Consider the following 27,726-nt stretch of genomic DNA (forward strand, 5'->3'; position numbering starts at 1 on the left):
GATGCTGGGACAAAAAGGAATTTTCATAGAACTTAGGACGCCGGGGCCAAGGACGCTCATGTACAATGCTGGACTGTCAATCAACGTCATCTATAATGTCTTGTAAAACCCTCTAGTCACCTCCTTATTGCCACTTAATTATTGTTATTGACTAGTAGGCAAACAACCAAGTCACACTGTTCTGTTGGAAGCTACTGTGTACAATATAGAGCTAATTTGTGAAATATAGAGCTACTGCATGTAATATAGAGCTAATGTGCACAATATAGAGTTACTGTGCACAATATAGAGCTAATGTGCACAATATAGAGTTACTGTGCACAATATAGAGCTAATGTGCACAATATAGAGCTACTGTGTGCAATATCGAGCTACTGCCTGCAATATAGAGCTACTTGTATGCAATATAGAGCTAAAGTGCGCAATATGGAGCTACCACGTACAATGATTTGATTAAGTCTTAATATAAATAAAAAGAATTCTAAGAAGACAGCTGGCCTGCCTATATACAGAAAACATATGAAAATAAAATTTAGATGGGGCAGAGTTGGAAGGACTGAAAAAGAACCAGCAGGAAGTATATCAAAATCCTGACATAACTGTCTGTGGTTAACAGTGGTCACATACTCCCTGGCCTTTGTGTTTTCATGATTGTTAATTAGCAATAAAACTCAACACTTCATCAATCATACCGAAGATGATATTTAAGAGTGAGAATACTTTTAGAGCTCACGAGTCCTTTCTCGGCTGCTTTCTGTTGTTCATGTCCAGTGAGAACATTTCCTTGCCCAGCACTAAGCAGTAACTAAGTCAGACTGCAGACTCGGACAAAGAAAGGCACAAGGGCCCCTCCTCTCCGTCACTGATTTTGCACTGTTAGTGAGGAGAGCCGAGAGCCAGGCTGGGGGAGAAGTACGAGCTTTGTGAAATATCTGAAAAGAAACCTCATTTACTCACCAGTATTTACATGACGGCTTATTAACTCGGTGCACTATATGAAGCACACTTTGATTACTTTCAAAAATGTACAATGTGCAAGCTGATACAATTGTTATTTCCCTTTATAATAATAAAACGATCTGCCCACAGTTCACACAACTCAATCTTTAATGCGGTTTTTTCTTTAATACAGGTTAACTGTATTATATTATATATCCTGCTACATTCATTTCTGCATTTAACAGTTCTCCGGTTTTCAAAAACAACGAGGAAGCAAATTTCAGTTCAGATCCCACCAACTCTCAACTTGAATAAAGAGCTACTAAATCACGGCGCAACTGAAGTGAAGATACTACCACAGGTCTGTCTTACTTTATGTCACTAACGAAACCCCAGATACCACTGGTGAAATTCTTGTTTACACAAAAGATCTTAGTCTAATACCTTAGTGAAGAAACAGCTTTGACTGGCCACATTAAAGCATGGTAAAACGGGCTGAAGTTGGTGGCTAGCCACCATGATGTGACATTTGGATAGTTGTTTATGGAGCCCACCCTGGCTTGGGAATTATTCTTGTCCTGCTCTGAGCACTCCTGGAGACAAGATCTCTCTTGTAGACTTTGTACTCAGAGGCCCTGAATTGAGACTCCTGTGCAAGATGAACAGCTGTCGCTACGTGTTCAACACTTAGACGTGGCTCCACAGCATCAATCTCAACCACACACCTAGCCCACGGCCAGATCCAGCTTGAAGAGCTTTAAGATTAAGGCATTCAGTTAGAAAAAAAAAAAGAAAGGAAAGAAGGGGAAGGGAGGGGAGGAGAGGGGAGGAGAGGGGAGGAGAGGGGAGGGGAGGGGAGGGGAGGGGAGGGGAGGAGAGGGGAGGAGAGGGGAGAAAGAAACAAAGAAAGGAAAGAAAGAAAGAAATTTCCAATCACTGAAGACCAAATGCAGTCGATTACTCTAAACATGAGATACCTACATTCTGAACGAATTAACTAGCATCTCTCTCTTCCATAAGCTGACAAGAACTGAACATTTGCAGTTTAAGTCTTCCCAGAATTCACTGCAGGCAAGCTCCTGAAGGAAGGGATGCTGCTCTTTCGCTCGCTTACTCACATCCTTCTAAGACACTCCTGTTTATGGAGCAAAACTTCCAAGAGAAAAGTCTACTTACAAAGATAAGAGGAAGACCGCTGTTCCCTGAAGGTTGACCAGGACAGCTAGGGTCCTCCAGGAGCGGATGAAGTATCCTAACAGGGCATACTGCGCGATGCCGACAGCAAAGAAGAGACCGCCGATGGATCCTAATACAGGGAAAAGAGAATTGTCACTGGCGAAGACCACTCACAGGACCCTTTCCAACCCTGGTCAGTGTGCGGGACCTCCTCGTGAGACATCGGCTCTGCCCCAAGTGTGAGCGGCAGAACACGGGGAGAGACTATGCAAGCACCCAGCTTCAAGTTTATAACATCAAGAGGGGCCGGAAACCTGTGGAATGGAGGAAGGGCAGCTGGAAACATGCACCACCTGGGGACAAGATGAAGTCCAAGGCTTCTGTCAGATGCTGTCTGTACTGGCTGCTGCGCTGACTTCTGCCTGCACCCCTGGCTGAAGCTGGAGGTGATGTGACTTTCAAGTCATGCAGCTCCTGCCATGCCGGTCTTAATCTTTTTAAAAAGGTTTAAAGGTTTTATTCTATTTTTATTGATTGTATGTGTGTCTCTATACGTGTGGGCTTGTGTGTGCCATTGGTACACTTAAGAAGTAGAAGACAACTTGTGGTAGCTGCCTCCTTCCTTCCACCATGTGGACTCCACAGCTCCAACTCTGAGTCAGAGCCAACTACAGAATAGCTTGAGGGTTAGGGGAAGGTGTCTACGACACAGAGGCTGTACATGGCAAAGCCCGGCCCTGTCTAAGGTCCACCTGCATCCTGAGCCACCCCCACCTCCTGACTCGTTTCTATGGAAAGACAGTTTTTAGATGGGCGCTGCTTGTCTTATTCTTAATTTTTTTTCAGAAAGTGTGTTAGTCCACTGAGCCATCTTGCCAGCCCCTGGGTCTTAACCTTCATCACAGAGGCTACTGATGAAAATGTTATCTTAAGCCACTCCCAATTCCTCCCACCACTTTTCTCTAGTTATCACCATCAGGTGTATGACACTTTACATTTTCTTGTTTCTCATCTGACTCTCCCAAGGAGAACATAAGCTTTTTGAAACATGGATTTTTGTCAAAACACTAATGGAAAAATATCAACCCCAGAACTGTAAAGAAACCTATGCTTTTTTCAGTAAGTGTTGAGATGAGGATTAAATGCACCAGTCTGCCCGATGTTCTTGCAAATTCTATACCTCTGACACACTTTCGGTAACTGCTATTATCACTGTGGGCAGGCTATTGAGATATCTGTCGAGAATAATTGTATTGTGTGTGCTGTGTTATGAAACAGGTACCATTATTAACCACACACTGAAGCAATAAAAGATCTTGAGGGTTAGGGGAAGGTGTCTACGACGCAGAGGCTGTATGTATAGGGCAAAGCCCGGCCCTGTACAAAGTCCACCTGCATCCTGAGCCACCCCACCTCCTGACTCGTTTCTATGGAAAGACAGTTTTTAGATGGGCTTTGCTTGTCTTATTTTTAATTTTTCTATGATAATCTTATAAACAAATGTTTTCTTTGATCACTGCTCATAGATTATCACTTTATGGCAAAACATGATAACTGTTTGCCCTATCTAGGAAAAGAAAGCCAAAGGAGGGAGGAAGGGAGAGAGAGAGAGAGAGAGAGAGAGAGAGGGAGGGAGGGAGGGAGGGAGGGAGGGAGGGAGGGAGGGAGGGAGGGAGAGTGAGCACGCGCGTGCAGCATTCTGAGAACAAGATTCACCAAGTAAGAGAATAGAGACAGTATGGAGTCCCCTGGAAATTTAAGACAATCAATAACTGTTTGGATTCTTTATCTTCTACCATATAGCACCTGGCTGGCTCCCAAGGATAAGGCTTCCCTGCCACGCAGTATTCACCTATGATGACACACACAAAAAGAACACAGTCGGGGGATAAGATAGGCTTGTTACAGAGGGATCAAGTTTAAATCTGAGTTCTACCAAACACTACAGCAGTGGTTCTCAACCTATGGGTCATGACCCCTTTGTGGTCAACTGACCTTTTCACAGGGGTCACACATCACACGTCCTGCATTATCAGATATTTACATCACAACTCATAAGAGTAGCAAACTTACAGTTATGACGTAGCAATGAAAACAATTTTATGGTTGGTCGGTCACCACAACATGAGGAACTGTATTAAAGGGTCACAGCATTAGGAAGGCTGAGAACCACGGTACTATAGTGTGATTGTGAACAAGTCACTTCCTGAATTTCCATCTTCTCACCACTGAAACAAAAACAATACTGATCTCAAAGGTTGCTTTTGTTATTAATACTTCCCCCAAATAATGCTTGTTATCCAAATGTTATCTTCGTCATCTCTCTGCTCTTCTCCTCACTGTGGGGAAAGGTCTGACAGAAAGCAGATGAAGCATGGAAGGGTTTATTTTGGCTCACGCTTTGAGAGAGTTGGAGTCCATCATGCAGAGAAGCATGGCAGTGGGAGTGTGAGGCTGCTTGTTGACATCTGTGCAGAGCAGGAAGCAGAGAGATGTACACTGGCACTCATGTATCTTTTGTTTTCCTCTTTATTCAGGCTGCACCCTCAGCACATGGGATGGGCCCACCTTCTTCAGGGTGGGTCTTCCCTCCTCAGTCTCTGGAAACTCTACCAGACATGTCCTCAAGTGTGCTCACTAAAGTATTTCCTAATACACCCAAGTTGACAATTGCAAGTAGTTACCACAGCATCCTATTACAATCTGGGTTTGGGTTCACATGCTCTCATCCATTAATCAGGGTGGGACAGGGAGGACATCTGGAAGCCTCTGGTTATGAGTGTCCACTTTAGAAGATTTTCTGCCTTATTTTCCTTTCTAATTTCAAGAACTTCTCTCTCTGTAGGTAGAAGTTTCTCTTCCACCTGCCTGTTCCCAAATACCCAGCAGCCGCTTCTTAAATAATTGACTAAGAGGCTTGGTATTACTTATAAATGCCTGACCAGTAGCTCAGACTTATTACTCACTAGCTCTTACATTTAAATTAACCCATAATTCTTATCTATGTTTAGCTATGCGGCTTGGTACCTTTTCTCAGTCTGACGTTCTTATTTTGCTCCCTCTGCATCTGGCTGGCGATCCTGACTCCACCCTTCCTCTTCCCAGAATTCTCCTAGTCTAGTCATCCCGCCTACACTTCCTACCTGGCCACTGGCCAATCATCGTTTTATTAAACCAATTCAAGTGACAAACCTTTACAATGTACAAGAGCATTATCCCACAGTACCTCTCAACCACACTATCCTGGAGAACAGACTGTATAGCTCAAGGGAACCAATCACAGTTCCCTTAGCTATAAGAGTAACCTTAGCTTGACCAATCAGAACTTGTAATTTCAAAAACTGTCCTCGGGACTGCTGGGTCTTATCTCTGGCTGAGAAAGTTTTCAGAGAGCATAGAGAGCAGAGATGAGAAACACCTGACTTTCAGGGTTCAGAAGTCTCTGAGGTCTAGCTGTACTGTCATGAGTACTGAGCAAATGATTTCCCTATATCTGCATTCTTTAGAGCTGACCTCTGTCACAGCTAATGAAAGAAAGAAGGTGCCACATAGACATGGTGGGCAAGAGTAGATGATTTAAAGATATGTTGTAGCTTGGTGATCTTACATACTGCGATGACAATATAAGGGAGGGTCCAGATGGTGACATCAATTGTAGGTGGTAAGAAAGTAGTGTTGAATCTGATAGGCTAAAAGACAGTCACAACTAGGAACCAGCAAGACGCCACACATGGGGAGAAAAAGAAGAAGAAGAAGAAGAAGCCACACATGCATGTCTGTAAACAACAGCAGGCACAAAGAGCAAAGAGCTGCAGATAGGATGGGACTCCTGTGATATTTGGCTAAAACCATTAAAAATGTAAGTATTTCAAGTCCCTTGATCATTATAATCCTGGAACCCCATGTGTGGTTTACTTAATGTTTATGTACCTCAGGGTCTACTCTTTCATTTACATTTGTTTTCCACTCATTTCTTAGACATTTCAAGTCTCCTGTCCCTGCTCGGTTAGGACCTGGATAAATGTTGGCAGATTAGTTATGACTTGATTTTGCAAAAGGCACCAGTGACTGACCCAGTGTTCAGATCCAAATCCTGAAGTCTCCCTTAGGCCTCCCGCCCCCCCCCCCCCCCCCCCCGCTGCAGACTCCTCTCCAGGTCATGGCTACCCAAATCAAACTCAGTTCTCCTCCTCCTCCGCTCCAGCTCCCACTTGTCTGAATCACCACTGGGTTCACAGCCGACTACAGAGCCTCCTGAAAGACCCCTCAGTTTTTATTTCTCTTCCCTGCTGTCATAAACCCATGAGAACAATCTTTCTGTATCAGGTCCTTCCTCTATGTAACATAAGTCCCAAGACCTTCCTCTGCATTTTGAATAAAAATCCAAATAAATAAATATATTTATTTATTATGTGGCTTGGTAACTTTGGTACACACACACACACGTGTGTGTGTGTGTGTGTGTGTGTGTGTGTACACATATGTGCATACAATAACAATAAAATGGAAGGCAGGGTATTTGAAGCAATGTAGGGAGGGGCACATGAGAGGGCTTGGATGGAGGCGAGGGAAGGAAGAAATGTAATTATAATCTCAAAAAAAAGTTTTGGTTTTTTTTTTTTTGTTGTTGTTGTTGTTTATTTTTTTTTTTTGAGACAGGGTTTCTCTGTGTAGCCCCTGCTTTCCCGGAAGTCACTCTGTAGACCAGGCTGACCTTGAACTCACACAGACCCTCCTGCCTCTGCCTCCTGAGTGCTGGGATTAAAGGCGTGCGCCACCATCGCCCAGTTCAATTTTTTTAAATTAGTGAATTAGAGCTGGGCAGTGGTGGTGCACGCCTTTAATCCCAGCACTCGGGAGACAGAGGCAGGTGGATCTCTGTGAGTTCGAGGCCAGCCTGGGCTACAAAGCAAATTCCAGGAAAGGCACAAAGCTACACAGAGAAACCCTGTCTCAAAAAACAAAAAACAAAAAACAAAAAACAAAAAAAAACCAAAAAAAAAAAAAATTAGTGAATTAGTTTTAAAGAGTAACAATGGCATTCTCTCATAATATTGTCATTTAGACACATTTTTATCAATCATAAGGCAAATTTTACCCCCATAATAGTACAAAAATATTGTTTACACCAATGATTGTTGAGTTAATGAAGAATTTTTTAAGATCTGAAAAAGTTATGAGTGCAAATCTCTAATCTAAAATGTAGAGGTTTAGACAGGTACTCTCCTAAGACAATATTTGAAGTCATATAACGTATGTGTGTGTGCCTGTGTTTATAAGTGCTGTGTGTGTGTGCATGTGTGGTGTAGGGATGTGTGTGCAGGTGCACATGCCTGTACATGCGGAGACCAGAGGCTGCTATGTGTCTTCCTATGTTGCTCTCCTCATTATAGTTTGAAACAGAGCCTCTCACTGAACCAGGACCCTGGCATTTCAGTTAGTCAAGCTGGTCAGCAGGCCCCGGGATCTACTTGTTCTCACTTCCCCAGCAGAGGTGACAGACAGGCTGTCCTGTCTGACTTCCACTATGAGTGCTGGGAATCTGGAATCAGTGAACATTGCACTCACTGAGCCGTCTCCCCAGCCCCTGACCTTTATGCTGCCTAGTCTTATGTCAACCTGACACAAGTTCGAGTCATTTTGAAAGAGGGAACCCCAGCTAAGAAACTGTCCCCACAAGACTGGCCTGTGGGCTAGCCTGTAGTGCATTTTCTTGATTGATGATTGGTGTGAGGAGTCCAGGCTGGTGGTCTTGATTGCCGTAAGCAAGCAGCTTGAGCAAGCCATGAGGAGCAAGCCAATAAGCAGCATTCTTCCACGGTCTCTGCATCAGTTCCTGCCTCCAGGTTCCTGCCTCGAGGCCCTGCCCTGACTTCCCTTCATGATGGACTACAAGGAATAAGGTGAAAGAAACCCTTTCCTCCCAAGTTGATTTTGGTCATGGTGCTTTATCACAGCAAAAGAACCCCTAGCCAAGACAACCTTTAGAAATAATTACAGGGCCGGTAAGATGGCTGAGTGGGTAAGGTGCTTGCTGTCAAGACTGATGACTTGAGGTCAGTCACCAGGTCCCACATGGTGGAAGGAGAGAACTGACTTCTACAAGTTGTTCTCTCACCATGTGCATATGAGCACATGTGTACGCATGAACATATATACACATGTAAAATATATACATATAAAAATTTTAAATATATATATATATATATTTTACTGTATGTGTGGTGTTGAGAATATCCTGGAATTATTGCAGATAATACAGAATATGGCCTCAATTTAGAAATTGAGCATCAGTAAGAAATGTTACAACAATGCCCTCTAGTGGCTGGAGAGAACAGCGAAAATGAGGAAATCCATGAAACAAGCGTCAAGAGGATGCAGTCAAAGGCCTTGTGTCTCCTGCCCTTGCACTACCTCCCAGGGTAAGGGGGAAAGTGATGAATACTGTTCTGAGCAAACGAGACACTCGTCACAGTCATCTGCAGACAGGTCATGAGGTGGGTGGCCACCTCACTGTCTGCGAGGCAGGCCCAGGAAAGACTTCTTCCAGGAAATGTGAACCACGTGATCTCTGACATCTTGAAGACCACAATGGAGAAAGCAAGTCTGAGCGGGTTGAGCATCCCTCATATGAAAAGCCCAAATCACAAACGTTTCAAAATCCGAAACATTTTGAGAGCCAACACAATTCCTCAAGTGAAAAAAATCCATACTTTACCTTGGATGTGATGGTTTAAACCCAAAATAGAGATGCTAAAAATGCTGCATAACATTACCTTCAGGCTATGCGCATAAAGAAGCTATGAAATGTAAATGCATTTTGTATTTAGAAACGGGCCACATCTCCAAGGTATTTCGTTATGCATAAAAACTTGGAATCTGGAACACTTCCGGTCCCCAGCATTAGGGTAAGGAATACTCAACCTGTAGACAGGAAATGCCTCAAGTCCAAGTGTGTTTTCAGACTTGGGTTAAGCTGGTTCCCAGCAAGGCTTTCCAGAGCCACTCACATCCCAGAGCTGCACAAAGTGAAGCAGTACCTGCAAGTGCCCAGTAGGCGGTGCCCACGCATTCATTTAGCAAGACAAAGGCCACCAGGGACATTCCTCCATTCATCATGCCCACCAGGAAGCGAGTCACTGCGAAGAATTCATATGAGGGGGAAAATCCATTTGCGATAGCAAATAAGATGTCAAGAGCAAAACCTGGGAAGAGAGGAACAATATTCAATGACCCAGAAGCAAAACAGCATTTGAAGAAAATAATAAATTATATTCATCAGTTTGTGAAATAAACCTGTGTAAACTTAAATGTCCTGAGCTATGTTTTTCATTTTTTCCCTAACAATTTGCCCCGAAAATTATGAAGAAAAACCAAGGCTTGCTTTCTTTGTTTTACAATTTCTGTCAATCACACACCATTTTCAGTTATTCATAATAATGCTAGAAATTGAAAATCCTCACTCATACTCGGCCTGTCACGACAGCTACGCCAAGTCCTATAGAGCTCATTTGAAACAAATCAACACAGAGAGACACCAGAAATAGGCTGGGAAGGCTCTGGCAATCTCCCACGGCTCTCTTTAGAAGCAGGGCAGTGATTACAATTTGGGGGTTGTAGAAAGCACTGTCAATATATATATATATATATATATATATATATATATATATATATATATATATATATATATATATATAAAATGTTTTTTTAACAGAAATAGCTGGCCTTAGCCAGGTGAGCTCATTCGGGAAAAGCACGTGATCAGAGTCATGACTAGCTGCAGTGTGGCCTGTCGCCAGGGTAACAAACAAACTGTCCACCTGCGGACTCAGAGAACTTTAGGGAACTAACCCCCTGGTTACTTCCCTAAGTGTCTCAGGGAGACAAAGCCTCTCTCTTCCTCGGTGTCCGACCGTGGCGAAGGTTACCTGTGAGATAGACCTTTTTCCTTCCGAAGCGATCTGAAAGCTGACCAAAGGAGATGACGCCAACAAAGACACCACTGAAGAAAAAGGAGCTGGCCACGCTGACCTTGTAAGATCGGTTGGCAATTAAAAACCACTAGGAGGGAAAAGAAACGAGGGGACAGGTTAGGGACAGAGAGCAATACATACACTGAACTAAATAAGCCTCGAGTACAACACAGACTCAGACACAGGAACGTCTCTGCCTCAGCCACCACTAGCCAGAATCTGGAAGAATATTCATCACAGACACCATCCAAGGAGACAGTTAGCTTCCGAAACACTGGGAAGCACTGCTGCTAGGTATACTACCAGAGTACTCTTCATGTACTCCAGACAGAGCTGAACCCAGCATGCAAGGGCTCATTACATACGTGGCTGCTGACTATGGCCTTATCCTGAGTCCTCCTGGGCTGTCTTTGGAGAGGAGAAGTCTTGTTTTATTTCCATTTTTCTGATGCCTACACATCACATGGCACATACGAAGTCATCAATGAATAAATCTTTAGTTTAGCAGATTAGTATGTTTAAAATCCCTTGAACACATTCCTCAAACAATTAAAATGGGAGAGGGGCTGGAGAGATGGCTCAGAGGTTAAGAGCACTTTATTACTCTTCCAGAGGACGGGGTTTGATTCCCAGCACCCACATGGTGGCTGAAAACTGTCTGTAACTCCAGTTCCAGGGGATCCAATGCTGTCTTCTGGCTTCTGAGAGCTTTGCACAGATATACACACAGGCAAAACACTCAGGCACATAACATAATAAAAAAATTAAAGAGAACATCATATAATCTTGCAATTTCTCTTCTGGGTGTATATCCATGAGCAGCAAATTCTAAATTCAGGTTCTCCATTAACGCCCAGGTTAACACACCATATTCCCAACAATCAAAGTCGAAGTAACCTGTGTCAATTAACAGATCAATAGAGAAGTAGAACACCATACTCATGTACAATGGAATATTACTCAACCTTTAAAACTAGTGCAGCCTGATTCATACTACAGCCCACATGAACTTCTGACATTATAGACATTATAGAAACAAGCCAGGCAAGAAGAACAAACACTGTGTGACTCACTCATATGAGGTACCTGCAAGAGTTAGCGTCACAGACAGAAAGAATAGTGGTTACAGGGATTAGGGGAGGAGGAACAAAGGAGTCACTGTTTAATGAGAACAGACTTTCCATGTAGAATGATGAAAACATTCTGGCTGGATGGTGGTGATGGCTGCAGAATAATGTGACTATATTAAGGCCACAGAATTAGACACTTAAACATGAAAATGGTGACCTTTGTGCCATGTATATTTGGAACAATAAAAATCTTCCTAGAGTGCTATGGTCTACTTCAGTACAATTATGAAGTAAAGAGAAGGCGCTCTCATTCTGCTCAGCATCAGTTTCTGACATCCTATCCAGTGACGGTTAGCAGTGAAGAACAGGAAGCATGTCATAACCTCAGAGGACACAAAGATACACCTTTCCTCTTCCCAGCCCCCTTGCAGAGCCACCCAAGAGCCCTTCTCACTGAGAACTCTCAAGGTGGCACTTTTCTGGGCTGCCTGTCTCTGTTGTTTTATGTTACCCCTCTTTTTGGGGCCCCAGACAAAAGACAACTCTTTTTGGGGCCCCAGAAGCACATCTACTTTCTCTCCTTGCTCTGTATCTCCTATAAGGGTGACGAAGGTCTTGACAAGTCAGTTCTAAGGATCATGACAGACAGGGTTATAATGTGGTAGAATTTCATATAAAAGAAATGAGGAGAGCTCTGGCATTTGAAGAAGAATTTTGTTTTGTGAAAAGTTAATTCGTTTTGGATACAGTGGTAGTTCTGTAGAAGAATGTTCAACTCAGGAGGAATGACTACGGTGCATATTCTGAAATGGAAAAATGAGACATTAGATGCCATGTTGTCCTAGGGAACCAGCTCAGCATCTATCACAGGGACAGCCCTGCTCCTAGGATAGACGAAACAGGGCCAAATGGAATTGTTCTTACGTACAATTAACCTCTTAATTCAAACACTTGTTATATTCATCATGTTCTTAATGCTCATGTTTACATGCTCTTACAAGCTGGCTTGCAACTTTAGCCTTAATTCCTCTGTGCTTTAGGAATTCCAGTCTATTTACATGGTCAAGATACTCATGTGGACAGTGAGCTGGGTCTGTTAATCAGGAGGAAATGACTAGTCTATTGACTGTATTCACCAAATTTCTCATATCTACTAAAAAGATTACAGTGCCATCCCTTAACAACTGAATAGCTGTCAACTTGGACAACAATTTTAGGAAGAAATGGCCCAAGGGATGGTTAACCAGCAAATTCCAAATCCTGATTCTCAGGCTGCCAGTTCCAAGTGTCAAAGTCATTTCTACTCATTTTTCTTCAAGTCGATGCTGGTTAAGCTAATGCACTCTCCCATCTCTCCTGGAATACATTCAAGAACAAACAGAAAAATTAAAAAGCAGATTTTTACAAAGCTAAATAGAGAACGGATAGTTAGAATCCAGGCTCTCTCCCTAGCAGAGCTCCGTGAATTGAGCGTGCTGAGGCATGGGTGAGGAGTAGTTAGGATCATCAGCTGACAGAAAGCTTTCCACAACCCTATCCTGACTCTGTTTTACATTTTCTTTATGTTTGCAACTTCTCTAAATCATCTTTTAAATTCTTATTACTTAGCTACCATGTGATTAAAAGGGTTTTACTTTGTCCAAACTTGACCAAGATGCAGTAAGACATGATCCCTGTATCTTAAAGACAGTGGCTGGAAGACTGGGTCAGTTGCTAGCTCATTTTCTTATCCTGTGGTCGTTATTTAGTGCCAAGGTAAAATCCAAACCAGGAAATCACCAGGACATAAGAAATGAAATGATAATGAACCAAATATAATGACCACGCTGACATTCTCAAGAAATGTTTTCATGAATCTTTAGATTTTAAAAATCAAAATGTGTAAGTCATTCATGTCTTTACTGGCTAGAGACTACTAAACTAGTGACTCCCCTGTTGTTTTTGTTAATTGCAGGCCTAATTCTAAAGCAGTTAGAATGAATGTTTTTTTTTTATACTAATTCATTTCAAACTGAAAAATTGCTTGCAAATCCAAAATACAAAATCCCACTTTCTCCCCACATACATTAACAGGAAAGGAAGACTATAATGACAAATATTTTTAGCCTCTCATGTTGACCTGACTGAACAACCAACATCCATCCATCCATCCATCCATCCATCCATCCATCCATCCATCCATCCATCCATCCATCCATCCATCTATCTATCTATCTATCTATCTATCTATCTATCTTCTCTCTAATCACTACATAGAATCTATAAGTATTTATTATATTCTATTTCAAAATGGAATGGAAGGGCTTAGTAGTAAAAACAGATCTCATCGTTCACTCATCTACAGAAAACGGGCCTGAGAGGAAACCAGGCACAATGCAGGGCCGAACCAAGAGCAGGTGCCTCTACCATAAAAGATGAGAGGAATATAAATATGGCCAGCACAGGTGCGAGCCCAGCACAGGTGCTCAGCAGAGCCTTCCAGCTCTTAAAAGAGGAGGGAAGGTAGGAGATGGATGAAAACGAAGACAGACTGACTCTTGGCTGGGTACCAGTGACATATTTGGGAGAGGTTTTTGTTCAGACTTCAGTATTACTTGTTTCAAGGCTGAGAATAAATGAGATGCCCAATGAGGGACTGAAGTATGGATACATGGAGGGCAAACCTGCCCTGGCTGCAATACAAAGTGTGGGATGGAGACGGCAAGCTGACTAATAAGCCAGGCGGCCTGGGCAGGATGGGGGCTTCTAGAAGACAACAGACTCAAGTCAGACCTGGAGACCTGGTGCTCAGAGAGGCTGAGCCATCTTGGAACGGGAATTACTGATGCCAACTGGAATAGACTACACCAACCAAACATGGAGAAAAGCTTGGAGATGAATTTTAAAGGAAGTTTTAAGATGCATCTTCAACACGTCTTGAACTCATCAAACCTTCAGCTTTATGGAGATGTCAAGTTGAATCAATGATTTCTGTGACATGGCAGAAATATGATCATCTGGGGGAAAAAACGACAATGTACGTCCCTAAAACAGACTCCGCGCTAAGGCATAATTCTAAAAGCCAAGTTAGCAGCCAAGTAATGAAAATGCAGACATCAAAGAGCTGTCACACAGGCAGGCTGCACACTTCACAGCTAGATAATTAACCAGCCGACTTCTACACTTACTCTCCTCCTTTACCCGCAGCCACCCTTCGTGCAGAAATGACAATAGACTGGGGAAAGACTTTCTATTTTTAGTCCTCTGCATTTGTTCCATTAAGGAAACATGCAGGAAAAACCAGCTCTCGGAAGACAGTAGAATAAGTAGATCTTGTAACTCAGAATAGTGCTTCTCCACCTTCCTAATGCTGCGACCCTTTAATACAGTTTCTCATGTGTGGTGACCCCCAACCATAAGCCTATTTCTGTTGCTATTTGTAACTGTACTTGCGCTACTCTTATGAATCATAACGTAAATATCTGTGTTTTCTGATGATCTTAGATGACCCCTGTGAAAGGCTCAGTTGACCTCAAAGGGGTCACGACCTACAGGTTGAGAACCATTGACTTAAGAGGAACAGGACAAGGTATTGCTAGAAAGGAAGAGAAAGAGAAAGGAAGTAAATGCTCTGTGGCCTTTGTGCTTAGAAAACAGAAGGCTTATGGGAGGGAACCATGACAATGTTTTAAAGTCACCGTCCACAGCAGTTTTTATTGTAATTTTTTCATATTTGGCTAGTATTATGCCCCAGGGTATGCCTCATTCCATGATCTGTGTGTCTTAATGCCCAGGAACGTTTCTGGTTTTAAACTGGGTTTGTATCACTGACTTGCAGTCTGTGTGCCATCCTTAGGTCCTAATGTGACACCAGCCCCAGATGCCATTCTTTGCCCTCCACACTGCATATTGCTGGGATGTCCATCTTCCCTGACTGCCCCAGAGCATGCACCAGGTCTTGTATAATATCAGAGGGACCAGCCTTAATATTATACAACCCAGGGGCTCAGGAGAGAGAACTACAAACGGCGAGGACTATTTTTGGGAAATAGAATCTCAGCACACCGAGCTCTGAGTCCAGTCATTTATTCTTCCAAATCTTCTGCAAGCTCCCGTGCCCTGGGAGTCCCAGTATATATGCACTTACAAGCAGTAATCCCTTGGCAGTGCAAAGCCAGGCTTCCAGGGTCAAGCAGAGGGGTGATAAGAATCACACAGAGGGGCAGTTAATTATCATTTGCAACCCAAAAGGGAAGTGACCAATGGGGAAATGAATTAACTAAAGGCTAAATTCAGGTAATATCTAAGAAAAGAGGGATCTTATGTGCTCAACTATAATCTTAAACATGATTAGTAGAAAATGTTAAGAATCCTTAAGTTGCTAGGTCAATGGGAGAAAATAAAACTGCCTTCTTTTTTTCCTGTGGCTCCTATCTGTCCAAGCTATCTGCCGTTTTTCTGTAGGGTGGGGGAAAAGTGTGCTCAGTTGCTAGGCAACCTGTGCACAGCTAGAGGCCTCTGGTGATAGTTAAAGGGAGATCTGGAACTAGAGGTAAGGTTTGGGAAAGGAGGAAGTTAAGCTTAATTGGCACATCTGACAGGCCTTCTCAAACGGGTAGTCTGCATGCTTAAGTCTGTTCTTAGAGAGTACAGAGGTATCTCTGATAACGTACTCTCCTCCGTCTGGGGATGGACCTGGCCAGATGCTGCCAATGATGATAATTACAGGGAGGCTTGAACTGGGAGTTCTGGCTGAACATAGCTGTCAGTGCAGGAGGTTATCTAAACATTCCTAGAAGTGGTTAGGTAAGGAGTTAGAGGTCTATAAAGTTAGTAAGGCTGTAAGAAAGGAGGATCCGAGCTAAATTGTGTAAAGCTATTACTTAAAGTCCACCTGACCTAGGCGGTGTCTCCTTGTGGAATTTACCTTAAATCAGGAGACTAGCATGTAGCTAGAGTTTTCCTGCCTTGCCCACAGTCAGGACAAATCTTTGTCACCCGCCAGTCCCACAGCCGCTCAGACCCAACCAAGTAAACACAGAGACTTATATTGCTTACAAACTGTATGGCCATGGCAGGCTTCTTGCCAACTGTTCTTATAGCTTAAATTAATCCATTTCCATAAATCTATACCTTGCCACATAGCTCGTGGCTTACCAGCATCTTCACGTGCTGCTTGTCATGGCGGTGGCTGGCAGTGACTCCCTCCGCCTTCCTGTTCTCTCAATTCTCCTCTCTGTTAGTCTCACCTATACTTCCTGCCTGGCCACTGGCCAATCAGTGTTTTATTTATTGACCAATCAGAGCAATTTGACATACAGACCATCCCCCAGCACTAGCTGGTGGTCTGGACTGTGATTTCTGTTAGTCCTTGAAAGTGATTCCAGTGCTGAAAGGGGAGAAAGGGGAAGGAAGCCTTTCCTGAGGCTGTTCCCCAAATACCTGGAATGTGTATGTCCAGAGAGGGATCAGTCCACACTGTTAGCACTTAGGGAAAAATCAATTGGGAAAGCTATGACGGCACACATGATTTTCATAACAGAAGACAGCTGATATATAACAAGCCAAATAACACCAAAAGCTCCTTGGAATTTGGCTTCCTCTGAAGGAATTCCTTTATCCCTCCAGGTAGTGGCTTTGCCATAACCAGCTGAGTTCTTATAATATTTTCCTGCATCCTGTAGCACTCGGGTGAGCATAACTCCTAGAGATCTGGAGAAGCAGAAGGCCCTCTCTGCTGGCTTTGAGAGCTGCAGTGTGTGCAGCCTGACCCTCAGACGCTCAGGAAGGCCATAGGTCTGTTGTTTCATGTTCCCCTTGGGCCTAAGTTGCCTACTCTCTTCTCCTTATGTTTATCTTCCTAGTTTATGGTGACTTTTCATGGAACAGTAGTTGAGAGACGTGGTCTCAACACAGACCCCTCTTTTCAAAAGGAGCTGTATGCGGTAAGTGAAAGCTATGCACAGCAGGCCTTTACAAGCATTAGGTCATTTCCCTCCTCTAGGGAGGCCTGGCTCTCTCTTGCTCTCCTTGTTTTGGCCCAGGGCAGGTGATGACTCTATCACCCACATATGAGCTATGCACGACGGGCCTTGCAGGAGCCCAGGTGAGGGCATGGCTATCCAGAGGGAAGCAAACATTTCTATTTTTGCCAGGAAGCCTGACTCCTGTTGGGAACTGCCTTTTCTTTGTACATGGGTAGGCGCCTGCCCCGCTCTCCCCACCTAGCCTCCTCCTGCTGAACTTCTGCTCATCCTCTGTAACACACGCCCCAGCTTGGTCTGGCACTCCTCAGTGGAGCTGACCTTCTCTTCTCCCTGCCATATCATCTCACATTTTCTTCTGCATGATGCAGAGTGAGCCATGTGTTGTTCCCTTGTCTCTCCCCAATGATGCCCTGAGCTTCCTGAGGGCACATTTGTAAGCCACGTGCTAATCTTACAGTGCCTGCCAACACTAATTAAACACTCACTGAATTATGTATGTAGTGAGTGAACGCTCTAGTCTTACAGGCATCTTCACAAACAGTAGACTTTTGTTTCTGTTTCTGGCTGACCTTGAACCAGCAGTGCTCCTCCTTACTCTGCTCTCTGACTGCTGGGATTCCAACATGTGCTACCCTGCCTGACACCTACAGCATCTTGGGAGCATTACTTCAAGCATTACACTAGAGTTTAGGAGTACCAAGAGACAACCTAACCAACCATCTTTTCTTCAGAGCCACTGAGTGGCATTCTCATCAAGTGAAGTATGAGGGACACTTGGAATTCGAGGGGCTATCCTTTTGATAGCCAATCTGACATCTAGAATACTTTGTTATAAGTTGAGCTCATGAAAGCATGTTCATTAGTGCACAAGTATTTCTACTAAGAACAATGCCCATGACCATGCAACGAGAGAAGCTATGTTATGGTACCCAGTAGATCAATGAATCTGTGAGACAGGCAGAGACTGCAGCAGGCCAGAGAACCACGTCACCCCTCACCTGCTGCTGAGTCTTCTCTAAAAGGTGGATTGTACTGGGGCCCAGTATATTTTCACAAGTACCACTTCACCATTCCAGGAAATGGGGGCAGAAGCATGGCTGCTCTGTCCACCCGGTCAAAGTGCAAAGGAAGACAGAGGTAGCTCCCTGGTTGCTACGGCAGGCCATCTAATCACGGGCAAGCAAGACTGGCCGATGCCCATTGATCCCCCTGCGGCTTGAAGTCACACTCTGGGAAAACCCAGTTATAACAATCACTTCCGCAGCCCAGACTCCTAGCTTGTGAGTATTTCAAAGACCACAGCGCTGGAACGAGCAGCAGCTTCCCAACACCCAGAGAATGACCTTGAGGGCTCTCCTTGGCCTTGAGTGGTTCCTGATGACAATGCCACACAAACATCATCACCAACCCCTTTGCCCTTGTCTTCTCCATAAAAATTAAAAACGGCTTTGTGCAGGAAACTGCCCTCTGGGAGCGAGTCAGGTAATGAGAGCTCCCGTGAGTGGAGAGTACTTGGACAGGGCATTTCCAGAGCAGTTTCACGGTGATTAACTAACTTGCTTCATTTCCATGTAGTTGTCACTCTGAATTACCACTTAATGGGTGAAGTGTGCAGGCGATAACAATCAGTAGCACAGGCGTAAGGAAGCAAGACATTAAAAAAAAATTAGCCCCCGCAGCAATTAATTGCAGCGAATTTTTCAAATAGTTTTAATACTCTGTCTTTTGACCCCAGGGTCTGGCTTGAGGAAAAATATATTAATCTCAAGATAATAGTTAGTCAACTTCATCTCTTCAATATCCACAATGATATTAAAGATTCCAACCTTGCGCTTTTTGGTTGCAAACATTAATTAAGCATGATAATTGTGTGTCTCCATGATATTTGGTGTTTTCTGTAGGAGTCAGAGCTCAGGGAATAATTTGAATACAGCAGACAGCAATTTGCTACATAAATCCATCCCAATGGCTATTAGCTCATTTGAGAATAGTCAAGACTCCTAGATTAGAGGATTTTTAAAAAATTAAATACCATGTTAATCACATAACCCTTTATTCACCCTTCCCAAACCCTCCAGAAAACAGTTCTTCAAGATCAAGTACAGTAAGATGTTGGTAGAAGCTGTAAACTGTGGGTTTTAACATAATGTCCTAGACTGTGGAGTTCTGTAAACACTGTCTTGGTATCTCTCTACACAGGCAAAGGGAAGTTCTTGGTTTATTTTATTTCCATTTATTTAGTGGAGTGGGGAACATGCATGCCATGGTGCAACTGTCAAAGTCAGAGGACAATTTGCAGGAGTCAGTTTTCTCACTCTAGCATGTGAGTCTAGGTCTCAGACTCAGGCCATCAGACATGGCAACAGGTACCTTCACCCTCTCCGGCATTATCATGCTGGCCCAAGAACTTGCTTTGAAACTTTGACTTTTAGCCTAAATAATTTCAACAAGAGCTATGTCTTGGACTATGTATATTCCACAGACTGTTTCAATACTGCCAATATGAAGACTGTGAAAACAGTTGAAAACCGGATGGGGGACTGAAATCGAATCAGTGCTAAGAATGGGGGTCGGCTTGGAGCTGCATTTCGACTGCAATTAAGATGAACCCAACTTGCTGCACAGACCTGGGGGTGGCCAGCACACCTGAAACCCGCCTGTGTGCCCAGGCAAGCTCCTGGCCTTGCCCACCAGCCACTAATCTGCTCTCTTGCTAGCTCTCCGCTGAATGGTGGTTTGGGAACAGCAGGGAGGCTGGAGGCCGCCTGTACTGACCACTTCAAACAAGCCCATCAGACAGACCTCTAAGGTGCCAGGCAGGAGCAGCCTGAGAGCTCACCCATGGCTCACACACTCTGGATGAGGATATACACACAGGGCAGACACAGTGCTGACTCCAATAGAGTAAGACTTGGAGAAAGATAAACAATTCTGTGTTTAAAACGTAAGGCAGAAGAGGCCTGGTATGTCTTCCTGAGTCTCCAAGAAGAAAAGAGCTCTAAGAATAGAACCTAGGGCTCCTTATATGACAGGCCAGCAGATTACTACTGAGCTACATTCTTTGCTCCGTCGGTTTGAAATTATAAGTACAAAAATATTTGGCCACTGTTGCCAGTCAAAAAGAACCTAAGAGATGTGCACCCCAGTCTGGACACAGGCTGTATGTTCTTTCTTGGAAACAGAACGAAGAGCACAGGTTCCGAGTTAAGACAAATCTACACTCAAACACCAACACTGTTCTTATAAGTCAAGCTTGACCTCATCTTGGTTTCTCCATCTGCCAAATGGAGAAAACAGTCTACCCGACAAAATTAGTCTGAGTAAATAAGACAGACCTATAAAATGTCACAATGCCTGGTCTATAGTAAATAATCAATGATGCTACTTGTCTTTTGAAGTGGCTAGTCGGGGTAGGGGGCAGTTACCACAATTGCTCCTGGGCTATAGAGATACAGGGGTGATCAAAGCATGATTTCCTGATGCTACCCTCAGTAGACTCTTCTGAGCTTCTTCATCTCTGGTTGGCTCTGCTGCACCAGAGTCTCTTCGCCAGCAGTGGCCCCTCAGAACAGGGCACCCTCTGGACTTTACCCTGTGCAGCCAACGTGTCCTGTGTCTACACACAGCATGGGACTGAAGCATATTCTCTGGGAAGTACAGCTAGGCCTCTTGTGGTCCCCTTGCTTTCCTCGGCTTGCATTCGTGGTAAGAGGGACCTGGGCAGCTTTAATTCACCTCTGAAAGGCTCTACAGTCAAAATAAGCTCTTTGGGAATTTATACCTAGGTCACCTGGCTAGTGTGGTGACTGCTTACCTCAGAGGCGATAGAGGTAAAGCTGCTGCTGAAATGCACGTGCTTATGGATCTCACTGCCATTGGCGGTCAGAAGCCAGTCACCAAAGGCCTGGTCTTGGCCATCTGACTGATTGCTGTGGCTCTGGTTGGGCAGGAGCTCGGCCATGTCCCAGTGATACGATGGTGTGGCTCCAATTAGTGCAATGAGGATGGCTTCCGTGGCCACATAAAGCTGAAAGGAAACACACAGAATCAACTGCTGCAGATGTGGACATGTGCGGAAAACTCGGGAAGCCTGCAGACCTTGAAAGATACAGTGATTGGCTAGGGATGTAGCTCAGTGGGTAGAGTGTTTGCCTACCACTGCCTAAACCACGCCTGGTACATCACCTGTGTAATTCCAGTACTGAGGGGGTGGAGGCAGAAGGATCCAAAGTCCAAGTTCATCTTCAGTTACACAGTGAGTTCAAGAAAGCTTGAAATACATGGTAGTCTAACTCAGGCAGACAAAGGAGAAAGGGGGAAAGAGGGGCGGGTCCTCTTCCAGAGGAACCAGATTTCATTCCCAGCATCTACACGGCAGTTGAGAATCAACCATCCACAGCCCCAGTTCCAGGGAATCCTATGCCCTTTTCTGACCTCCACAGGCACCAGACATGCATGTAGTACACATACCTACATGCAGGTAAAACATGCACAAACATAAAGTAAAAACAAATAACCAAAGAAGATGAGGAGGAAGAGGAAGAAAGTGGTGGGGGAGGGTGGGTGTCTTGCTTCCATGTTTTGTCTTGTTGTAGCTAGAAATGGGCCACAGGAGCAGTCAGGAAGACAAACATGAAGAAGCAGAGTCCCTCGCTACAGGGGCCATCAGCAGCCCGTTCGTGGAGCACTGTGCGCTGCTTCAGACAGTTGTTTTCCTTCCACATCTGGGGTGTGTCTGATGCCATGGGCTCTGTGTGATACTGTACAGCACTGGCAGCACAGCCCACACCACTGACTCTGCTTTAACAGACTGACACTCCAGTTATTTCCTTCTCAGCCATGTTTCCAGCTCGAATAATCAGTTCCCAGGAGCCAGGAGGCGCTTGGCTTTGGACTCGCAATCCAAACAGCACATTGTTTTAAAAATGTGACATGCAACTCTTAAGACTGAAAAAGATTCGGAATCTCAGGCATATTCAGATTACAACTTGTAGCTGTATTTAATCTTGGTTTAATTTAACCATAACTGTTGATTAATAAGGAAAAAATACAGCACCAATTCATTCAAGAAATGTTTACTGAATACATATGCCATCTGCCGATTGCTGTAGATCTGGTGATTTCTCGCAGTTGGGTTTCTGGGTTGTTGAGTCCTCTCAGACTTTACTGATATGGATATCTGTTTATGTTAGCTCTCACTGCTGGATGATTATTTCAGATTTGAAATTCACTAAGAAAATACATAATTAGTCTGCAAGTTAAGACAATCTTATTTTAGGAAGATAAGATCCCTGTTAACTTTTAACTTGGTCTTAAAATACCAATAAACAGAGTGTCTAAAAAATACAAAGCATGTGATTCCTATCAGTGTATGGCCATGAGCCCACTCACTATAAGAGCTGACCGAGGCATATAAAGATAGGCAGTCTATCAGAGGATTCCTGTTCAGTTCACCAAGAACTCTAGCTGGGGGCTCTTTCCACACCATTCTACAGGGCATGTTGAGCTCAGTAGATAAACAGAAGAACTAATAGTGGAATTTTATCAGTGGTAGACAACGGAATTAGTCAAGGAAAGAGAAAAGGAGTCGTGATAGTTTGTGCATTTATCAGAAGCTAATGCAAAATCTGAGTTGTGACTACTTCCCTCTTGTTAAGGCTGAGGGGACACAAGGCAGTCCCACACTATTTTGAGTGGATGGACTGTGGACCTTTTGGGAGAAGGGCAAAGCTAGCATGGCTCATATGCTGTGAGATTTATTATAAGGCACAAAGGAAAATATGTTCCTAGGCGCCCATGCTTCCTGGACCTTATTTGCATACTATTAAGGACATTTTAGAAGAGGAGGCAATCAGCTTATAAAAATAAAAACCTTAATAATCACAAGAACAAATAGATTACACATCCAGCAGTAGCTATAATTACAAAGTCACTTTCATCCATTTACCAACTGGCCCTCTGATTACAATCTGCTGAAATTTAATTGATGGGTATAAAGAAATGAAAACCATGGGCCAAGGGAATGCAGGAGATGACTCAAAGCACAGCCTTTCATCAGGCAAAACAAACTAGCCACGTCCCTCTCTAACTGTGCCCCTTTACCTCTGCGCACTCCGCTCCTTCCCCAGAGGCAGCGTCTCCTCTCAAGTCACGTTAAAACGCTTCTCATTCTCTGAAAGTCAGGCTCATTTACCGGTTTCCTCACCGACTCGGCTTCCTCTCCAGTGGTCTAGAAGTCATGCTCATGCATATTTGTTATGTCTGACTCATCTTTTGGCTTCCAAAATAAATAACCCAGGGTCCCCACACTCAACAAGGGAGATGAATAAGTGACCAAGAAGGACATGAGCACATGCTTTTATAATGCTAGCTATGTGCCATTCTTAGTATAGGTTTCTGCTGAATGTATATTAGTACATGATATTTTTATCTGCATTGTTCTAGGATAAGCAATATTCTAGATAAAAGAGGAAATGCTCTAACGGGTCCTCTCATCTGAGGTGTGCCTCATTATGAAGGCGACTGTTCTGGGTATATACTACAATTTGAGGAAAACCGTTCAAAACAAAGAGGTGCTATTGTATTCCTTTATTCATAGGGAACAATGGAAACTAGTCAATCAGCATTGTAGCTAGAGTTTTCCTGCCTTGCCCACAGTCAGGACAAATCTTTGTAACCTGCCAGTCCCACAGCCGCTCAGACCCAACCAAGTAAACACAGAGACTTACATTGCTTACAAACTGTATGGTCGTGGCAGGCTTCTTGCTAACTGTTCTAATATCTTAAATTAACCAATTTCTATAAATCTATAGCTCGTGGCTTACTGGCATCTTGACATGCTTGTCCTGGCGGCAGCTGGCAGTGACTCCTTCCACCTTCCTGTTCTTTCTTTTCTCCTCTCTGTCAGTCCCGCCTATACTTTCTGCCATGCCACAGGCCAATCAGTGTTTTATTTATTGACCAATCAGAGCAACTTGACATACAGACCATCCTACAGCACAGTCAAGTGCAGACCATCTCAGACACCTGCACTCAGGCCCGTGGTCCTAATCATCCTCTATACGGACCTGCTGGGTAAAGCCACGAGGAACCCAAGAACGGCTCCCACAGGACATACAGAACATCCCACAGCACAGTATTGTATGTTTTAAGCAGTGTGAACCCACTTCATTCCTAGCCATCAGTAAGCAGAATAAGCACTTTCTATCTTTGTCATCCTCTCTGCTCACCCCCCCACACACACAATGTCTTCTTGGTCCCCTTTATGAACAAGCCTGAGTGTGCACACACACATGCACACATCCACATTCAAGGTGCTCAATACATGGGTTCATCATTTTTACGTTAACAGAGAGGCTAAACATATGCAACTCTTCTATGCGGCGCCAGCCCGTGGTCATGCTCAGCTTTGTTAGTCACCGGGCAGACACAGTAGGCGGGGGGCAGCCATGCTGTGCAATGAACATTACACAAGAGCACCGTGAGGTTAGGTCAGAGAGGGAGGCTCCAGGTCCACAGTTATATTAGTGTTGGTCCTCCATACCAGAGGGACATCCTGGGGTCATGTGGTCATAGGAAGTCAAAGATGACATAACCAGCCCTGAAATGCACCACCCCCACACAACATGGGGGTGATTTTCCTTGGTTTGCCATTTTTGACTGTGACATTTTCACACAGTTCACACATCCGACTCTGTCCCCCAGAGAACAAAAGCAGACTCTCACTCTTTACTATCACTCTGCCATTACCATGTGCACACTCACCCACGTTTTTGTCCAATGAAATCACACCTATGAGCAGATGGGCTTTAAAGCCACAGTAAGAAACCACTATCTATTCTCCTTCCGTGTGGGATAACAACATCTCAGATAAATCATTTATGCCCTTGGGCTCCAGCTCCAGGGAAGAACAAGTACCACAGATGGCTGGATCCCCCCATTCCACTCCTCACCCCAGTGGAATTACACTTACAATGATTCAAGGGTATTGAAATTTCAAGTTTCTGAAAGCGAAGGTTTCTAAAGTAATTTTGTAGTAACACCATTATGGGCTTTCATAATACTTCTCAGGAAACCATCACAACCCTACACTGTGAAGTCATGGCTGTGCCTGATATTCACTTTGTGAGTCGGAACAAGACACAGGGCAATTAAATACCATTCAAGGTTTTCTCTAACCACAAACCAAGATGAGAGTGGGTTCATCTAACTTTAGGGGCAGATCTTTTTTCAGGGGAACATAAAGGACAAAAATCAAAGTAGAATTCATTGCTGGCATTACTATTAGTGTTTTACGCACTTAGGACTCAATTGTTTAACTGGTCAACCAGAAACACTGTGTGAATAAGCCCCCAATCATGAAAGCGAGACCACATGCCCAGTGTCTGGAACATGAGAGCATTATTAGCTCTTGACTGAGTGACTTGCAGAGGAGGATGTATTTGGGAGGCTTAAAGTGTGGAATTCACACATTCTAAATCACTGGTGCTTCTCTTCTCTAATCCATCTACAGATAACCAGCTCAGTTTCCTGAAACTCCTCCGCAAACTCTGCCGGTTGAATCATGTTAGTGGGTGCAGGATTATTTTCCTACAGCCCACTTGCTAACTAGTCCACACACAGCTGCCTGCACTGGCTTGCTCACTCCCGGGTGTGACTTACCACGTGCTGTGAGAGCACACGGGTCTTAACCTGAGTCTGAGGCTCAGCTATAGTCACACTCTCTACACTCACGTCTTCTTGTAATACAGTTGGATCTTAATGGCATGTCTTTGCCTATGCACGCCTATCTAACTAGCCTCTCCGGAGGGTCCAATGGGACACTTCTTTACTGAACAGCAAAGTTGTACAGTACTATGCAAGCACTGTACACCAGGACTCCCCAAACTTGAATCAGCAGAGACTTTCTGGATCAGGGTGAAGATTGACTGTTTCTTACCAGCTCCAAAATTGATTCGGTATCGCTTGTTTATTTGTTTTAATGGACTGTATGTTTGTGAACGTATATTACATAGTGCATGTGTGTGTGAGTGTGTGTGTGTGTGTGTGTGTGTGTGTGTGTGTGTGTGTGTGTGTGTGTAGGTGTCAGTGAACCAAACTCGGGTCCAGCACTTGCAAGGACATCACATGACAGAGTTTGGAAGAAACTGAGTTAACTCTAGGATATCTTCATGGAACCCTAAGAAGTGTGCTATCTGCTCTCGCTCCTCTGAATGGACTATTGCTTTTGCCAAGAATCCCTTTTCCTAAACTTTAACTAACTCCCCAGCAGCTTCCCTATACCTATTCTGGTGTGAAATACACAGCTTTTCCCTGGAAGAGCAGCCAGGGCTCTTAACTTCTGAGCCATCTCTCCAGCCCCATCCAACACACGCTGTAGCAGTAGCACAGGTGTGAGGTATTCTCCACTTCTGCAATGGTGTTTTTCCATCTAAAATGACCTTCAAGTTTCTCTCTAAACCTAAGCTTCATCCTTCTGAAGGCTGCAGTAAACCCCAGTCTCTTCTCTTACTTTCCACTGGCTGGGTGCATTACTTACTGGGGAAATGGTGCTTTGCATGATTATGTGTATAGGTAGGATTAACTTTAACTGTTTAAAGACCTGTAGAGAAAGTAACATTCATGCATGTCTGTATCCCTCTAAACCCTCTGTGTACCATTGTTACAACAGCATATCTTATGTATCTTCAAACTAATTCCTTACAGAATGGTATGGCAAAAAGTTAATCAAACCCAGTAATTCTGGGTCAGGTGTGGTGGCACATGCCTTTAATCACAACACTTGGTGGGCAGAGGCAGGAGGATCTCTGTGGGTTTGAGGTCAGCCAGAGCTACATAGTGAGACCTTGTCTCAAAAATAAGTATACAAACAAACAAATAGGTTACAACAACAACAAAAAGCCAACAAAACTGGTTCTAGCGTCTTGTTTTTTTTTATCTTACTACTTAGTAAGATTCTGGGGAAATTCTTTTATCAGTACCTATTTCTCTCTTTCAAGTCAAATGAAGTTCATACTAGTAGAGGGTGTTCAGGGCAAAGTGTATGCCATGCTGTGTAAGTGCTGCGGGTAAGTTTAAGTTTAGGGAAGGAATTCTTGGCAAAAAGCAGTAGCTCAGACAGAGGAGAGAGAGCAGACAGCACACTCCTGGGATAACTCAAGTTTCTTCCAACCTCTGTCATGTGATGACCCTGCAAGTGCTCTGGGTCTGTTTGCTATGTGCTATATTCATGAGTTTCTTCTAAATCAGTTCCTCAAATTACATTACATTTGTATTTATTTGGGGGGAAGGGTGTGAGTGTGGGGGTCAGAGGACAAGTTGTGGGACAATTTGGTCCTCTCCTTCTACCATGTGGGTCCAGGGAATTAAACTCAGGTCTTCAGGCTTGGCACCAGGCGCCTTACCTGCCTGAGCTAGTTTACCAGCCCTCAATTCAAAGCTTTATTTTTGCAAGTAAATCAGCATGAAAGTACAATTTGTTATCAATACAGCTATCAGTTGACAGAGGGAACTGTCAAAGACACATAAAATATTACAAGGTCAAGTGCTGTCTGGGATGCTCTTGTCTTAGATGACCTCAAAAAGATGTTACAAGGTCAAGTG

General features: G+C 43.9%; 1 protein-coding gene across 3 annotated transcripts in view; it reads right to left on the reverse strand.

Annotated features, from left to right (window-relative positions):
* Positions 1-27,726, reverse strand: part of Slc22a15 (solute carrier family 22 member 15) — a 61,491-nt gene that overhangs the window by 26,893 nt on the left and 6,872 nt on the right. For all 3 annotated transcript variants that reach the window (XR_006073400.2, XM_042279611.2, XM_042279612.2), the window contains exons 2-5: positions 20,939-21,151; positions 10,044-10,176; positions 9,156-9,320; positions 2,116-2,245 (exon numbers count right to left, since the gene is read on the reverse strand). Coding sequence is in view for 2 of the 3 variants with exons in the window: in XM_042279611.2 (XP_042135545.1) it covers positions 2,116-2,245; positions 9,156-9,320; positions 10,044-10,176; positions 20,939-21,151 (641 nt within the window). In the remaining variant the exon portion in view is untranslated. The remainder of the gene's footprint in view (positions 1-2,115; positions 2,246-9,155; positions 9,321-10,043; positions 10,177-20,938; positions 21,152-27,726) is intronic.

The sequence above is a fragment of the Peromyscus maniculatus genome, chromosome 6 (genome assembly GCF_049852395.1).
Source record: "Peromyscus maniculatus bairdii isolate BWxNUB_F1_BW_parent chromosome 6, HU_Pman_BW_mat_3.1, whole genome shotgun sequence".
NCBI classification, from domain to species: Eukaryota; Metazoa; Chordata; class Mammalia; order Rodentia; family Cricetidae; genus Peromyscus; species Peromyscus maniculatus.